General features: G+C 44.1%; 1 protein-coding gene across 8 annotated transcripts in view; it reads left to right on the top strand.

Moving 5' to 3' along the window:
- The window catches only part of ADGRL3 (adhesion G protein-coupled receptor L3), a 1,270,535-nt gene that overhangs the window by 758,024 nt on the left and 493,947 nt on the right, over positions 1 to 18,564 (top strand). For all 8 annotated transcript variants that reach the window (XM_063914936.1, XM_063914945.1, XM_063914955.1 and 5 more), the window contains exon 12: positions 1,949 to 2,071. In XM_063914936.1, coding sequence (XP_063771006.1) covers positions 1,949 to 2,071 — 123 coding nt within the window. The remainder of the gene's footprint in view (positions 1 to 1,948; positions 2,072 to 18,564) is intronic.

Raw genomic sequence — 18,564 nt, 5'->3', positions numbered from 1 at the left:
GGCCTGGCCGCTTGATCCTGGTCTCCGGCTGGATTCATTAGGTCAGTGCTTACTGTCACAACTGAGGGCCTGAGCTGACGGGAGGCAGCCTCAGTTGTAGGGGCTGAGATGTACCGGAACCTGGGAGGTTGTATCAGACCCCTGGACATGTAAGTAACATGAATAATAACTGCCCGAAGGCGTGACCACGACAACTTAGATAAAAGTCAATGATGTTTATTATGACAACTCCGCAACACAGCAGCAGTAAAAGAAAACGTAAAAGTCAGCAAATAATAAATACAGTTCCTGGGTACTACAGGATGGCAGGAGCCACAGGGCACTGGTAGTGTGAGATAGTTCTTATGATCTTCTAGATGGAAAGTCCTTACCAGGCCCGACTGTAGCAATGGAGATAACCCAGGATTGTGCCAGCTGGTGTTTCAGGAAAAGCTGGGTTGCTGAAGGTAAAACAGCTGCTGTGGATACTGGCTGGAACCAGACTGTTGTTAGCACGGAGTGGATACTGGCTGGAACCAGTTAAATAATAAATGAACTTGGGAGCGATGAAATATGAACTGAAATGTAGAACTTGAGAGCGGAGAAATAATAATACCGGTGGAGAGTGGTAAAGTGTAGAAAGGACACCGGCCCTTTAAGGGAAGCTGTACTCTGCTGGAAGCTGAGCTGGAAGCAGGTAATGTTGTAGCTGGAAACAGATGAATCCACAATGGATTGGAGAGTCAGGCTACACCGCAGGTGGAATGCTGGTGCGGGTCTCTATGGTGGAAGTCTTGAGACAGGAGCTGGAACCTGGAAGACAATCACAGGAGAGAGACAAACAGGAACTAGGTTTGACAACCAAAGCACTGACGCCTTCCTTGCTCAGGCACAGTGTATTTATACCTGCAGCAAGGAAGGGATTGGCTAGGCAATTATGCAGATTAAGAATACTGACAACAGATTGGAGGAAATGATCAGCTGACAGAATCCAAGATGGCTGCGCCCATGCAGACACTTGGAGGGAAGTTTGGTTTGTAATCCATGTGGTAATGAAAACAGTAATGGCGGCGCCGGCCACTGGAGACAGGAGACGCCAGGCTGACAAGTGCACATCCAACCACGCGGACACAGCGGAGGCCGCGGCTGACGTAATCGCCACTCTGACACTCTGCATGCAGAAGCTCAGGGACGGCGGCGGAGGCCGCGGGAGACGCCATGCCAGATGTAATAAGGCGTTACTGTGACAGCGTCTCAGAGAGACAGGAGAGGATGCAGGAATGTGAACATTAGGATAACAGATGGGATCCGGTCCTGGAGCGCTGAGCCAGCCTTAGGAGGCATCTGATGGGTAAGAAATGGCGTCCAGATACCCGGATCGTGACACTTCCATTTATCTTCTGTATGGTCATTTCATTATTGCCTTTATCATTTCTTTTTGCTGCTTGCAATTATTAACTTATACACACTGGTCTTGGCTTTTTGGTGGACATCATACTAGCATTTTGCTGCAAATAATAGATACGAGCTCCCTATTGGCTAGGAATTAATTGGTGGGCTGTCCATTAGGGTATTTATGGCTCCACAGGCAGGATGTGTGCAGGGGAGATGGCAGCCTAAAATTTTGGTCTTGAAAAAGGTTCCATAGAGGACCGAAACTTTGACCCTGACCCTGTAAACTATGTGAGCTGAATTAAAGAAATCTCATTTTCACTATTGAAGAAGCCTGGTGAGTGCGTTCCTTGTCATTTTTTCTATGTTTGAGACAGCTTCTGGAGGGGACTGATCTCTGGCTATTGCACCCCAGCAGTTGTGACAGTTCAGTAATGCGAGTGCAACTTCTCCGGATCTATATATATATATATATATATATATATATATATAGATTGCACAGTTCTTTTGTCACATGTACAATTTATTTGTTTAAATTATATTTGTTTTTTAAAACTGTTTTCTTTTTCATCAATAGAACTTGAAGTTGCCAGACTTAGCACGGATGTGAGTTTGGAAGATCTAAAATTCCCTCAGAATTTAGGACATGGTAGCTCTATTCAACTGTCTTCGAATACTCTTAGACAAAATGGACGGAATGGTAAATAGACTTCATGCAGAAAGTGTTTACAATTATGTGAATGCAATACAGTTTGTATACATTTGATTACAACTAATACCATATGTATATATTTATTTGTGAATAGTATGTTCTTAGTATGATGCAACAAATTTTACAGTACTAGTGAACATAAATTAGAATTATATTTCTTTACTTCTCCTCCACGATGAGTAGAGTCCTGTTGGAAAAAGATTTGGGGGTGATCATTGACAATAGACTTAGCAGCAGTCCGCAATTTCGAGATGCTGCAGTAAAGGCCTAACATGCATAAAACGGGGAATAGAGACCAGGGATGAAAGTGTAATCCTGCCATTGTATAAAGCTTTGGTACGGCCTCATCTAGAATACTGTGTACAATTTTGGGCTCCACACTATAAAAAAAGACATAGTTGAACTAGAAAGTGTTCAGAGAAGAGCTCCAAAATTAGTTAAGGGCCTAGAGTCATTGGATTATGAGGAAAGACTACTTAGGCTAGATATGTTTACACTGGAAAAAAGGCGCATAAGATGGGACATGATTAATTTCTTCAAATCAAGGGGCAATATAAGGAACTTTCAGGCAATTTACTTATTAAGAGCTTTGTACACAGGACACTTGGTCATCCTCTAAGGTTGAAGAGGAGGGAGTTTAAGACCAAGCGTAGGAAAGGTTTCTTCACAGTGCGGACACTGAGTTTATGGAATTCACTGCCGGAGAGAGTGGTAATGTCGGAGGCATTTAAGAAAGGATTAGACAATTTTTTAGCAGAAAATAGCATCGAAGGTTATAAGTAAATTGGAGATAATACAGCATATAGCACTACAGGTTGAACTCGATGAACGATTGTCTTTTTTTCAACCTCGACAACTATGTAACTGTTTTTGCTGATGCCCATCCCCCAGCCCCCATATTCTCTGATAGTGGTAAAGTATATAGTATAAATTGTGTCATTTTGCCAGCATAAGTTTGCATGGCTGAAAAAAGGACACACTGTTAGTCCATTACAGCTAGTGAACTAATGTTAAGAGTTGATGAAGAATTAAAATATAATTAATTTTCACTTGTATTTTCTCATGTTTAAAAAAAATAATTATCAAATGTATTGTCACCAAAATACTGCATCATGAAAAATTTTATTTACGTTTTCCAGAGTGTATGGAAGTAAGTTTTCATTACATACTTTGGGGTGTATTCAATAATTGTCGGAAGATGCTGTCTTGTCGGAAAGACGTCAGCTTCCGTCAGGTTTAAGTCGGAAGGGGTTCCGTCCGACCTGTTCAATAGGGGTCCTTTTTTTCCGACAAGTCGGGAATTCCCGACTTGTCAGAAAGCTGTTGGAATGCACGCGGATCGACGGCTTCAGCTGGCGATCTGCGTGTATTGTCAGAAGTACGGCCAAACCTGACAGGTTTTAGCCCAGTTTCCGACAATGTCAATCCAACTTTAAAAAAGTTGGATTGACATTGTCGGGAACTGGCCAAACCTGTCGGGTTTGGCCCGGCATTGAATACTGACCTGTCGGATCCTTTCCATCAGAAAGGATCCGACAGGTATTGAATACAGCCCATTGAATGAATCACAGCACCTTTAGTTTTATTACTTGCACTACAGTAGGATTAGGCTTTTAGTTGAAGCTGTGGTGGCCAGACAAGCTTGCTATTTGCACTTTATCTAAACAAAAATGTATATTACTTGCTGCACTGCTAGTTATGTACTTATCACCCAAAAAACATCATAAACCACATGTGCGTCTTATTTGTCTATTTTACATGTAAAAAACATCTGCCCACTATTGACTAAGAACAGTTTATCTTAATTAATTTGCACTACAACCAACCATCGCTTATAGATGCAGTATGCTGATGTACACCGATATACAGTACTCAAGCTCCAATGCTACACCAGAATCACCTGTTGCTATCTGGTATTCATAGCCTACTTGTGTTTATGTTTATTTTAATCTCTGTTGTAAAGAACTGTATCTCCTGTCATCATTCTAATGCTAAATTATTATCATGTATAGTTTTCTTGCACAAACTGTAATGCTGTAGTAACTCTTAATTACTGTAATAGTAGAGTAACTCTTAATTACTGTAATAGTAGAGACAAGATCTGTCATTTTTTTATACATTTGATTGAGCACGATAGAATATCTCACAGAAATAACAGAAGGCTACGGACTAGGTGAAATAAAACAATCAAACATAACTAGTGTAAAAGTTAAGTAAAGTTCTCAGTTTCTTCAGCTTCGTATCAGCATAAGTGCTTCTTAAGCTTTGGAGTTTCAACCACTGTTTTACTGTGTATGATTTGGCTACTAAGAAGCCTGCGATAAAAGATAAAAATATTGTATACAGTATCTAATATTAATGGATAATCATCTTCTTTATCGCCTTCTCTTTTTAAGTAAATATTAACTTTCTGTCACATACTAATCGGCAATATAATATTTAGTTTTAGATTATTATATGGTTGAAGATCTCTTTGTGTCCTGTACTGACTATGAGCTTAGCAATTAAATGAAAAAAAAAAAAAAAATGACACTGTAATACAACTTTGTTCACGCATCTGTCAGTTAAGTCAAAAAATTATACCTCTTAAGAAAAAGAATATCTTCTATTTTTGTTAAAACTAAAGGTGTGTACACATGGTGGGATTTCTCCGTTCAATTTTGAATATATAGTCAAAATCGCATGAAAAGTTAGTGCAAATCATAAGGTGTTAGCCACATTGTGATCCCGATACGCACTCCCGCAGGGTCGGTATCGAAAGGCTAGATTGACTGTGCAGGCTAGTCAACCTTGACTATATAGTGTACTATCAAGTACAAAGTATAGTCAAAATTGGCACTTAGTCAAAATCGTACATAGTCAAAATCGAAAGTACAAAATGTCAAAGTCGGTACTTCTGGGCTCTGGGGGAGGTCAAGGGAAATCACATCATCAAAATCAGACATAGTCAATATCTCACCATGTGTATGCACCTTTAAGCCTGAACTACCAGTTTGTTATTGTGTTACTGTATGTGATTAACCTCGTGAGACATATTGTGTTACCTGTAACTAATTAATCCCCATTGAACGATCTACATAGTCTAAAACTAGAATACAGAATACAAGAAAACTAGAATACAATCATGAGCTTATTTTGGGCCTATAAATCAGTCTATGTTTTTTCACTACTGATATTGAAAGCACAGTTCTAACTAAATGGGGACTTTCGACATTACTAGAAAATGGAATCAGAACGCAAAGAGTATAAAACCCTGTTGCTTACATTATAGTGGTCGTGGCCATTCTATCGCAGTGGGAAAGGCTGAGTTCCCACTGGGTGGTTCTCTAATTCAAGGAATTATTTTTTAGTTACATGTTTGTTCATTATGTTTGAAGTAGAGCCAACCATTCTTTTTCTTTGTTACAGTATTATGTAAGCTGTACATAATACATAATATAGAATTGACTATGACCTCTGCTGGTGTCACTACTATACCCCTTTAGTGTGCCAACCGAGTGTCCGATCAAGGTACGTGTACACACTTGCCGATCGGTCGTTCAATATGACGGTCAGGATCCCCAGCTGGGCGGACATTTCAATTTGCCCGCCGAATTGTAAAGTCAGCCCCCCAAAACAAGTGCATGGGCATTCAGTGGACCACCCGTACACTTGGCCAGATAACCCAATATATCTGCAAATATATTGGCCATCAGCTGTGCTGCACAGGTGACGTTACATATACACACACGTTCACATTGTCACCAGGGCTGGTTTAAGGGGGGGGGGGGGACAGGGGTGGTCATCTCAGGTCCCCTACACATTAGGGGCGCCCACACACAGCTGTTTGCTGTGGAGTAGTCTCCCCTGGCGGCTCAGCTGTTTAATAATAGTGGGCGCTGAGGAGGTCTTCAGTATACTGAAGTCAGTCTCGAAGGGATACTGCAGTGAAATCCCCGAGACACTGACTGTAAGCCACCCAGCTGTGTTGCTCCAGCGCTGTCCTGTCTATGGAGTGAGTTACTGTATGGTGCTGTCCTCTCCAGGAAACCTGTCCAGGTGTTCCAGTGCTGTCTGCTCCAGGGAGATTGTATAGGTGTGCAGCACTGTCCTCTCCAGTCATCATGTCCAGGGAGGGGGGTGTTTGCAGCTATTTTAGTAGTGGGGGTCCACACAATTTCATTGCCACTGGACCCCCATGACCCTTAATCGGGCCCTGGTTCACACAATATATCAGCCAGTGTGTACCCAGGATTAGGGGTGCAGGAGAGAGAGTGAGGTGAGTGAGAGACAGAGAGAGTGTAAGGGAGAGAGAGAGAGAAAAAGAGAGGGAGTAAGAGAGGGGAGAACGAGAGAGGGAGTATCAGGGAAAAATAGAGGTGTAAGAGAGAGAAAGGGTATCAGAGACATTGAGAGAGATGAGTAAGAAAGAGAGGGATAGAACAGGATGTCAAGGACAGAGAGAAAGGGTGTCTGAGTGAGAAAGAAGGGGGAGCAAGAGAGAGAGGGTTTCATGGAGGGAGAGAGACGAGCAAGAGAGAGAGAATGTCAGGGAAAAAGAGAGCAATGAGAGAGAGATTGTGTCAGGGAGAGAGTGAGAGAGAAAGAGAGAGCGGAGCAAGAGAGGGAGTTAGTCAGGGTGTCAGAGTGAGAGGGAGCGAGTGGGAGAAAGACAGGTTGTCAGGGAGAGAGAGTCTGTCAGGGAGAAAGGGAGACGGAGTGAGTGTCAGGAAGAGATAGAGCATGTCAGGCAGAGAAAGAAAGAGACACAAAGGAAAAGAGACAGAGACATATAGGGGAGCAAGAAGAGAGGGCAAAAGAGAGGGTGTCAGTGGAAGGAGGAGCAAGTAAGAGATAGCGTGTTAGGGACGGAAGGAGAGAGAGAGTGGGAGCAAGAGAGGTAAGAGAGTCGGGGAGAAAAAGAGGGAGATACAAAGAGAGAGGGGAGCAAGAGAGAGAAAAGAGAAGAGGGTGTCAAGAAGAGAGAGAGGGTGGTGTCAGGGAGGGAGGTAAAGAGACAGAAGAGAGCAAGAGAGAGTGTCAGGGAGAGAAATAGGGAGAGAGAGAGAGTGACAGAGGGGTTAGGGGGAGTGAGCAGAGGGTGCCAGGGAGGGGGAGAGAGAGGGTGGAGCAAGAGGGATAGAGTGTGTCACAAAGAGAGAGAGAGAGAAGGGAGCAAGAGACAGAGGGATAGAGAGTGTCAGGGATAGAGGGAGGGGGAGCGAGCAGGAGAGACACTACCTGTTAAAGGCTACATCTCAGGTCTCTGATGGGGTTGGCACTTCATCGCATTAGCCTCCACTCCCTTCCCCAAACACCCGGGAATCGTGGCACTTCACTGCACTGCTGCTGGGAGCCGGCCAGGTAGGGTGCAGATTGGGCCTGGGCAACATTTGCCACATTGTGGGAACCCAGGGCGACCACCCCATCCACCTCACCTATAAACCATCCCTGCTTGTACTCCTAGTGTGTATGATATTATTTAGGTCAACAGTTGGTTAAAGTGAAACTACAACACACAGGAATTTCAGCTTTAGAAAAAGCAGTGATCAAGGGTTCAACGCACCAGTTACCTATTACCTACCGACATAAACCTTAAAAAACAACCTATCTTGCACTATGGATTGTTCCAGCAACAGGCAGTGGGCTTCAACCAGATGTGGGAGATTACGTCTTGTATCTTCTTAATACCTACATATCCAGCAAATTGAGAGACGTAGCCAGTGTAATAATTTGGGATGGGGTTCCAAAGAAGTATTTTTTTCCCAAGAGGAGGACAAGGTTGCAGATGTGCAATAGTTAAAATTAAGTTTGAATCTAATATAGGTTTACATTCTAAAATCCGGTCTACATCAGAAGAGTCAAAGAACTGAGACAATGCAGCTGCTTTATTATTTTAAAAGACCTAGTTGATAGGTGAGCAGGAGATTAAAACATGAGAAGAATAAAGAACTCTTTGCTTAGCGAAGCACTGGGCAGTGGGAAGATATAATATATTTTTATGGTTATTGGGAAGTTAGGACCCTCAATTAGGTGTCTCCAGTCCTTAAGGGCTACTGTGATAACCAGAAGTTCCTTATCTTTGATGCTATGGGGGGGGGGGTATTCAATTCTTGTCGGAAACTGCCGTGTTGTCGGAAAGACGGTAGTTTAAGACAGGTTTAGGTTGGAAGGGGTTCCGACCTATTCAATGCCGGCTGTTTTTTTCCAACAAGTCCGGAATTCCCGACTCGTCATGAAAACACGTGTTCTGTCTGAAGCGCGGCCAAACCTAACAGGTTTTAGCCCCGTTTCCTACAATGTAAATACGACTTTAAAAAAAGTTGGATTGGCATTGTCGGGAAAGGACCAAACCTGTCGGGTTTGGCCGCAGCATTGAATACTGACCTATCGGATCCTTTCCGTCTGACAGGAATTGAATATACCCCTATGAGTTCATCTCTGCTGGTTAGAATTTAAAGGGGAAAGTTCACAAATTTGGAGTTTCTCAGAGGAGGCTCATTTGGGACAAGAATGGTCCCACACTAATTGATAATGCTACCTAGAGGTAAAAGGTACAGGAGGCATCCGGCTATCATATAATATATGTAATATACCTAAAATATTACAGGTGTTACTTCTAATGCCCATTCCTATTGCTAAAGGCTGACTTCCACTTATTCCTCTTTCTGAGAGGTATGAAGATTTTATGTTCCCCTAAACTGCATTTGATGAAACTCAGTATCGCAATCCCATTATCAGCAAATGAAACATACAGTACTGAAGCAGTTTTGTCAAATGAGTATACAGTATTTACTAAAGTACTGTGTGGCCGGAGTCCCCCCTGCCCACATGGACAATGGTGGCCACGGCACTGCAGGGGTTAACCCTCAGTGCCAGGCGCCATATTGATGGACAATAGGCACATGGCGCCACTTTTAAATGTGTACTGGCGCTGGGCGCCATCTTTAAAATGTTATGGGCGCTAGGCGCCATGTGTTTAAAAATGTTTTAATGTTATTGTCGCGGTCCCGGACCTCTCCGGCGACCGTTGCAGTAAGAGTGACCCCTGGGCGCACTGGCTTGTGTGTGTGCCGGGGTAGAGGAGGGCCGCTGAAGCCGGGAGATCAGCTCCCGCTGCAGCGCTCTGTGTGTGATTCCACCGCTGGGGGCCAGGAGCTTGCTACCGGCGCCTCAGCACTGCAGGGGGGTGTGCCGCTCATGGGGGACTGAGCTAGCCGGCACCCTCTCCGGCGGGGGGGGAGTAGGATGGTGACCGCTGGGGTCCGGGAGCTACGCTCTTGGCACCTCAGCGCTGCATGGAGACAGAGCCGCAGCAGCCGGGTCGAGCATCCTGAGCCGCCGGGCTTCAGGAGGGGGGTGCGCCGCAGCCCAGATCCCCTCCAGCGGGCTGCGGCAAGGCAGAACTATTGTTGGCAAATAGACATCTTCTGCCTCAAGATGACCGCTTTATCTTGTGACCTGCAGGGCTAAGAGAAACCTAGCTCTGTTCTCTGGCTGTCCACGGTGTACCCAGCGTCTCCAAGCTCCGCCTCCAGCCAGCTACCGGGTAGAGGCCTAGTCAAGTGACTAGTGGAGATTCGTCAACACCACACAGGTGTGGTAAGGCGGTGTGTCGACGCATACAGAGCAGAACCGTGGTTCCAGACGCCACGGCAGGTTAGGAGTCTAGTGGTGGCAGCATAGAACCCACCCACTGCGCAGTGGGTGGAGTCAGTAACAGGCGGTTACTGATGGTAAGTGGGAATCCTTTATGTGGCCAGGTCCCGTGTGACCTAAACATCCATTCTGTGACTGGGGACGGGACGCTAAGCGGTGACGGCTGTCGTACGGGACCGTCCAGTCACATACTGGTTTATAGGAGTGCCAGTGCCCATAACAACCCACCAGATTCTACTTTTAATTTATCTAGCATCCTCTAGAACATAAAAGGCAGAATCTGATGCTATGGACTATCTCCACTTGATGCTATCTCCACTTCTATAAACCTGCACTTTAGTAAGAGTAGTAACCATGCTTTTTGAGACACTTGAGATAAGCATTAGGGCCACAGACAATATCAGACTGCCAGTCAAACACTTTGGAATCTTGGTGAAGCCAGTGAAGGCCCAATGTATTGGGCGTTGTCACAACTGAGTCTGAGTACAAAAATTGTTTACAAAGTTTGGAATTGTCATTATATTCAGGGGACTAGGTTTTATACCAGTGCTCCATCCAACAGAAATTTCTACCAGGAATAATAGATCTGATTAAAGTAAGAAGTGTAAATGTCTCTCGATTTGCTGTATATGTAGAGATTAAGAAGATTTAAGAAGTAATCTTATCATTATAGACAGGCTAGATACTTTGGTTTTGAATACCTCTTGCACATTCAAATGTCACTCAGACTCAGTTGTGACAATGGCCAATACAGTAGTCCTTGGTCTTACCTGGCTTCATCAAGATTCCAAAATGTCAGGCAGTCAGGTATTGTCTGTGGTTTATTCTGGAGTTTATTCTGATGAGGAAAAAGCCTCTGAAGCATCATCTAGTCTTGATTTGACTCCTGTCTATCGATTCTTCCCACAAGTGATGTAATAGGAAAAAAAGTACCAGAGGAATCTATGGCCAGGGTGCAATGTTATGCCAATTTTGTTTATCATTGGCCAATCAAAGGCACAGAGTTTAATGGTGCCCTAAAATTCACATGGAACTCCCACAAGAAAGTTTCACTGCAGAAGGTCTGCAGGTTGTGGCCCTATGACTTGCCCTTAGCTGGCGAAAAGCAAAAGCCTAATATGCAGATATCTGGGAAACCAAGGTATTATGGAAGAGATGCAAGCCAAGAGATGATTATTGACAAACTGGGAACAATCAGGAACCAGTAGACACAGAGCATCATATCAAAACAGGAGATGGGATTAAGGTCAGGAAAATGCAAAGGACTGGAGCACAGAAATCATGCACAAGAGTGCTGCAGATATTCCTGCATTAGGAGACCTTACACTCAGACAGCAAGAAGAGCATGAGATTTAAATACATTAGAGCAGGTTTGAAACTGGCACCATGGTGTCACCAGGAAACCAGAACCCAGCTAAAAAAAAAAATGCAGGTCACTGTTTCTCTTAAGTGCAAGATGGGTTCTGGGAGCATTATGTTGCTCATAGTCCTCTTTTTCCTACAGCTTTGTCCCAGCTGCTGAGCCACAATTCTCTGACCTACAGTAGCCTTGGTGGAAGCACATTTTACCTGTGTCCCACAGTCAAGAGCTTCCTACAAGTCAGGTACTTAGATAAGAAAAGGAGGTTATTTTACAAAGCATGGGGAGAAAAAGGGACAGATGTACTAAGCCATTGAGAGTGATAAAGTGGAGAGGTATAAGCTACTGTACCAACCAATCAGCTCCTAACTGTCATTTTTCATACATTGCATGGAAAGTGACAAAAGTTGATTTGCTGGTACTCTCTCCACTTAATCACTCTCCAAGGCTTAGTACATCTCCCTTTTTTTAGTGGAGAGATACAAGTGCAGATGTACTAAGCCTTGGAGAGTGATAGGGTGGAGAGAGATAAAGGACTAGACAATGAGCTCTTAACTCTTACTTTATAGGCTGTGTGTGGGCCTATGTACTAAGGGGGTCATTCCGACCCGTTCGCACGCTGCTGTTTTTCACAGCGGTGCGAACAGGTTGGTTCTGCGCATGCGCGTCGGCCGCAATGCGCAGGTGTGTCGTTGCCCAGTGACGGCAGTCGCTGGGCAACACAAGAGGAACGAAGAAAGCGATCGCGGCGAAAAATAATTGACAGGAGGAAGGCAGCGGCAGCGATCGCTTTCTTCGTTCTTCTTATCATTGCCCAGCGAAGAAGATTGACAGGAGGAAGGCGTTCCGAGGCGTCAACTGACCGTTTCCTGGGAGTGGTACAGCGAATTCAGGCGTGTCCAGGCATTTGCATGGCGGGTGTCTGACGTCAATTCCGGGACCTGACAGGCTGAAGACATTGCATTTGCAGCGGGTAAGTAACTCCAGAGCTACACAGAAACTGCGCAAAATGTTTTTGCATAGCTCGGCTGCACAAGCATTCGCAGCCTTGCTATGCAAAAAACCCCTTCCCCATAGGCAGTGTCTAGTTGATCGCACGGGCAGCAAAAAGTTGCTACGTGCGATCAACTCGGAATGACCCTCTAAGTGGGAAGAGATCAACTCCCAACTGTCATTTTTTAAACACAGCCTGTAACATGGCAGTTACTGTAGGAGCTGATTGGTTGGTAGTAGAGATCATGTTTTGGTAAAACCACCCTCAAGTGTTTTTGTTTGGATTCGGATCTTGGTTTGGTTTAAAATAATAAAAATAAAATCGATATTCATTAATCATTAATAAAAAAAATTATAAAATGGAGCATGGCTTGGCTGGCGTGGGAAGCAGACGTGGCTCACACCAGCTTCTGCGGTTTTGCCACTAATAAGGCGGAATTTGAGTACTTCCCCGTTGACTGTATACCTCTATTGCCGTCCGGCCTCTCTAGCAGTTTGCTGGCTCACATCTGTTGTTGCCCAGATGCCCCTGCTGTGTTACTACTGGTCGGGGCCTACCTCCCTATGAAGCCATGGCCTGGATTACTGCCTGCCCACCACAGGCTCCATTGTCCTCTCCTTCCGCCCCGCTTCTGACACGCCGCGGACCCCGCCTTAGACTCCCCGGCCAGGGTGGCGGCTACTTGCAGCCAGGGTGCTCGCTGTGCCACTTGCAGATGCTCTCTTCTCCAGACAGGATCTCCTGCTGCTCCTTTGTTCCTGGGGCCCTGGTTGGAGACTTGGATGCTGCAGTGGTCCGCTGCTGATGTGAGTTAGGACGAGGCAGCCATACTGTGTCTCCCCTCATTTATTTGAGATATCCCTGCCGTACCACCACAACAGTGGAGCACTGTTCATCTTTTCTGTATTCCCTTGCTGTGACACGAATGTCCGTGTCTCAAACGTGGTGAATGTGAGTATTATTCCTTTCCCTCTGGAGCATATTTGCTCTTTTTTATTGATATCCTTATGGAGTACTGATGCTGTGATGCTGCAGCTCCCTCTGGTGGTCGATCCCTGTGTTACTTTTCCGGTTCTACATTCTATATTGCATGCCCATTTTTATACATCAGTGACCTATGGCCTTTGGACCTGCAGGAATTATCTGCCATCTGATCCTCACTCCCTGAGTACTGTGAACTCTGTCACGGGTCGGACACTATATGCTCTGGAATATTACTGCATAACTGTACCACTCCCCTCATTTGTCACTTACATGTGGACTGGAGATCACCTGTACTGCCTGGGTAAGGGCCCCTCTACTTGCCGATGCCGGCCTAGCCATTTCTTAGGGGAAATACAGTAGGTCAACAGCAACCTTGACAACATCATTCTCTGTACATATAACATTTCACTGGTGCTTTTTATTTACCTCTTTGTTGTTATTTACTGCCTGTCCCATGGTGAAAGGCACAGAAAGACAGGTAGAGACCCCAAAGGGGTAATTTGGCTCACTCCATGGATACCCCATCTTCCTCCGATATGCAGCAATTTCTCATACCCCAGGGATCTGTTGCTGCAGACGATACCTATGTTACCTCCACCCCTCGGCTTTCTTTGGCCTCTGATTCCCCCTCCCGGAGAGAGGAACATGCTCCGGGTCCAAATCTTACAGTGGAGGTGGGTGGTATTTTGCAAATCTTGCAACTACTATGCTCCATGCCAATGAAACAGTATTTTAGAATGCAGAATCTGAGACACTGTTCATTCAAAAATTTCCTTGGTCCAATCAGAGGTGTCTCAAATTGGCACTCGGCTCACTTTCCTGGAATATTTCACTTTGGACTCCCATCGCCACTCACAATGCTCTTCGTCCGACAAGCAGACGCATTTCAGCAATTCCAAGATTGTTTGAATGATTTGGACAACCAGGGATGGCAGAATAATTTGTGATTTAGGGGTGTTTATTAAGACATTCTGCCACAAGGTCTTATTTACTTTCTCACCAGGGTCTTCAATGAACTCCTAGGTCAAGACCCTAGTTCCCCAATTGAGTTTGATAGAGCTCACTGCACGTTGAGGTTCAGAGGAGCTCCTTACGACCATCTGAGAGACATTATATATCATCTGCACTATTTCTCCCAGAAGGAAGATATGCTCCGCAAGGTCCATCGATTGAATGGCATAGATGTTGATGACCAACATGTTCATATCGTAACCTTGATGATCCTCTGAAAACACAGGGCACAGGCCTCTAAATGCTGAATTTCACAAGTTGGGGATAAAATACATATGGGGTTTCCCCTTCAACCTACAAGTCTCGCATAATGGCAAGGTGTATACCTTTAAGGACTCGGCTGACATTGCTTCCTTCTGCCCCACTCTCTGAATTTCTCTGGTTTCTCTCCTGGAATGGCAGGAGCCTCTGTTACATTCTATCCCGCTGGAACTTTCTCATCCCAACAATGATTTTAAGTTGGTCTAGTGCCACCTGAAACCGCCTATGGAACAACGCACACAAGTGCCTTCTGCTCCAGTGTGATGGACTCTCTGTAGCCTGGGTTGATTTTTCTCCTATGGGATCTGTATGTGCCTTAACAATGTTTTTGGTGAGGTAGTTCCATCCCTCCTCCCTGTCTTATTTTACTAGGTTCCCAAATGTTGTTCTACTGTATATTGGAATAGGTGAGCTAATGCATTCTTCCTGTTTTATCTCTGTAAAGTATGTGTTTAGAATGTCTTAATACATTATAAATGTATGTCTGAATTAGATGATGCCTTTCCATTTCTTTCCACCCGCACCTTTGCCTTGTGATGTTATCTAATTACTTTTACTTTATGTACCATATGATATTTGTTTTAGTTAATTTTTAGTTATGTGTTTACACTATATTTCAATTCATATCTTATATTAAGTTGTATGTTCAGTTTAATTAGGGTTGCTGTTGTCACTGACCCCCGGTGACCCCCTCATCGCCCTTTTTTTTGTGGTCTCAGTTATGCTCCTCACACCTGCGCTCACAAGTAGTGGCAGTATGATGCTTGCTTTTTCTCCTGTTTTATTTTTCTGATCACTATTTTTCATAGTTCAGTTTGGTTTAATTATGTGCTGTACTGTATGTCTTTTTTCTTACACTTACTCCCTCCCTCTTTCCCCCGGTGTCGTCCCCTGCTCTGGGAGAGTTGGTGCCTTCCTCCTCAGCTCGTGTTTCATGCTATATAAGATGCATAATGGCTGTTAATGCTCAAGCTATGACCATAAAGGTGGCCAGGGGGTCCTTCAAGACATGTTTGCTGCTAAAATGGATGTGGCGTTTATTCAAAAAACACTCTTCAGCTCTGATTCCACCCCTATACTGAAAGATCAGAATTTCCCAGTCTCCTTTTATAATAATAATAACACTAAAGGAAAATCCTTATGGGTTGCTGTCTAAGCAGTCCCATTTCAGGATATGACTTCCCTAGCTCTGGAGGAGTGCAGAACACTCTTGGTTAAGTGCATGTTGTTTGGTCAGCAGTATACCCTACATTTATTAATCTCTACGTTCCCAATCAGAATCAGTTTGCCTTCCTTTCTACAGTCCTGGATCAGATTGCCACGCTGGTTGTGGGAATTCCTGTTGTGGGTGGTGACTTGAACTGGTCCCTACAGCCAGAGGTTAATGTTTTGGGGACCCTTGCCAGATCTTCGCTGGCTTCCCATCGCACGGTGAGGTGCGCTTTCCATGACCACCAGCTGGTTGATACTTGGTGGCTTTAACATCCGGGGGACATGGATTACACCTTTTACTCATGGATCCATGACACATACTTCAGGTTGGACTATTTCCTACTACCGCACAGATTTTTACACTTAATTCGGACCACCAATATAAGCTTAATCACTTGGTTGAACCATGCTCCCATTTCTCTGACCCTTGATAACTCTTGTCCTCTCTTCAAACAGTGTGAATTAACAAATTCTTGCGGATCTGTGTTATAAATCTCAACTGACTGAGGCGCTTAATGATTAGTAATGAGAGGTCTCAAGGGTCACGGTTTGAGAAGCTCACAAATGTGTGATCTGTGGGAAACTCATCCAGTTAGGTTCAATGTTGAAGCAGGAGAAAACTGGTAGGAAACTTGCCCTGCTCCAACGGCTGAGGGTCCTGGAGGCTACCCATATGTCTTCTTCCTCATCTCCGGTCTAGCTGATATGTTGGAGACTACAGTAGGTCAGCCCTTAATATCCTGCTATTTGATGACATTAAGAAGAATTACAGACTTTCTTTCAAGCCAGGTAAGCTATTGGCGAGAGCTTTGCGTTCCCAAAGAGTGGGTTAGAGATTCTGAGTGAGTTCACTACACTCTCACCCATGATATAGCCAAAACATTTCACTCCTGTTTTACCAAATTATACACTCTCCAAGACCCTTTGTCTCCTAAAGCCCTGTCCTCTTCTTGGGAACTTGTGGCTCAATACCCTTGCTATGCTGGTCTCCCTAGGTTGTCCCGATGGTTTTACCATCTCATATTATAAACTCTTTGCCTAAAATGCTTGCAGCTTTTAATGCCGTTATGAAGGAATATGGATTCTTTCCCCAATCATTACAATTTCACATTATTGTTATCCCCAAGCCAGGTAAAGGCACGGCCCAGTGTGCTAGCTTCTGCCCGAGAACTTTTCTTAATACTGATGTTAAACTGTTCACAAAACTGATTGCTAATAGACTTAAGTCACTGCTCCATAACTTAATACACTCGGACCAGGTAGGTTTTGTGCCCGGGAGGGAGACCCGAGATAATACCACTAAAGCTATAGGCCTAGTACATCTAGCTTCTGCGCACAGATTAGAATTAATGGAGCTCTCTCTGAACTGGTCTTGATATATAATGGTACTAGCAGGGGTGCCCCTTATCCCCTCTTATTTGTATATTTTGTATGGAGGCCCTTGCCAGTACTAAAGACTAAATCCAAACATTACTGGCCTCAAAGTCGGTAATGCTGATTATACTGTAAATGATGCCTGCTTGCAGACGATTTACTGGCTGTCAAGAAGAAAGGGGGTGAGACTGCGCTGAATTTGATAGATACAACAATGATGGTGTAATTAATAAAACACAATTTATTCCTAAAATCAATGCAATAGGTTTCAATTAAAATTGGTTACATGAACACATACATGCTTTGATAAAGCTGCAAGCTGACTGCAGCGAAACGCGTCAGGTGTACCAGGGACCCCCGCCAGGAACTGTTTTGAAGGAAGACCTGACCATCCCCTAAACTTCGTCCAGACGATTCATCTAAATTCGGAGACTACAAATAGCAATAAGCGCACAAAAGGACTGCATCAACCGTAATGCATGAGGAGCTCTCTACTAAAAAGATTCTGGAGCACACCACCCTCTAACGGTAAATTGCCTATCCACTGGATATTGCTTATCTCTGAGACTGTTGTTCATACTGGACTTTAGCTACATAGGGGAAAATAATCCAGAACGGTCACCTTAAAACTTCCAAATCTCCACATTATAAGCCTGGCATATTGGGTAATCCCATAGAATTGTCTTATGAAACATAGACCATATACTCGCTGTTTCCAACATGTATGTGTTCATGTAACCAATTTTAATTGAAACCTATTGCATTGATTTTAGGAATAAATTGTGTTTTATTAATTACACCATCATTGTTGTATCTATCAAATTCAGCGCAGTCTCACCCCCTTTCTTCTTGTATTACAAACGGGAGTGACTTCCCTTATCTCAGAGACTGCTGCTTGGTGAATCATCCCCTACCGAAAGCGCCCGAGCACCCCGGGGTAACCTACTTTTCTAGATTTACTGGCTGTCGTCTGTAACATGATTGTTTCACTCCCCAATCTGATGGTTGAGTTTCCAGATGTTTTGGCTCTCTTTCTAACTTTCTGATCAATTTTTTGAAGCATATAGCAGTGAATGTGTTGGTTCCACCCCACTCCATACATGGGCTCAAACACTCCTTTCCCTATTCTTGGTATCCCACCAGTCTAGAAACAAAATGGGGATTAACCCCCGGTGTCCCCCAGCACACCAAACTGTACCTGTAACATGACTTGAAAAACTATATGTAATAGAAATTCAGAGGTCTTAGTTACATATATTTGCAAATATATGGCATGTCACCAGACCCTGACAAGGCTGTTCTGATTACTGGTGGTCCCTAACACTAGGTCTAAGTCTGGCAAAGGCCTACCACCCCAGGGCAGCACACATGTGAGAAGGTAAGGTGTTAGTAGGTGTTAATAACAGGAAAGCAAAATTTATATACAAAAAGTGATATGCTAGTGAAGGTGTAATTAAAAGACCTAAATGATTAATGAAAGTGTTAAAAGGGGTGCTAAATAAATGTTATAACTTTGTCACCCCCTTTAGCACTAATCCTTTAGGTCTTTTAATTACACATTCACTAGTGTATTGTCAAATTGATATGAGCAATTTACATTTTGTTTTGCTATCCAACTAGTCTCAAATACCTTGGTGTTAACCTGCA

The sequence above is a fragment of the Pseudophryne corroboree genome, chromosome 1, assembly GCF_028390025.1.
Source record: "Pseudophryne corroboree isolate aPseCor3 chromosome 1, aPseCor3.hap2, whole genome shotgun sequence".
NCBI lineage: Eukaryota > Metazoa > Chordata > Amphibia > Anura > Myobatrachidae > Pseudophryne > Pseudophryne corroboree.
The sequence above is the reverse complement of the archived record's forward strand: the minus strand, read 5'-3'. Positions and strand labels throughout refer to the sequence as shown.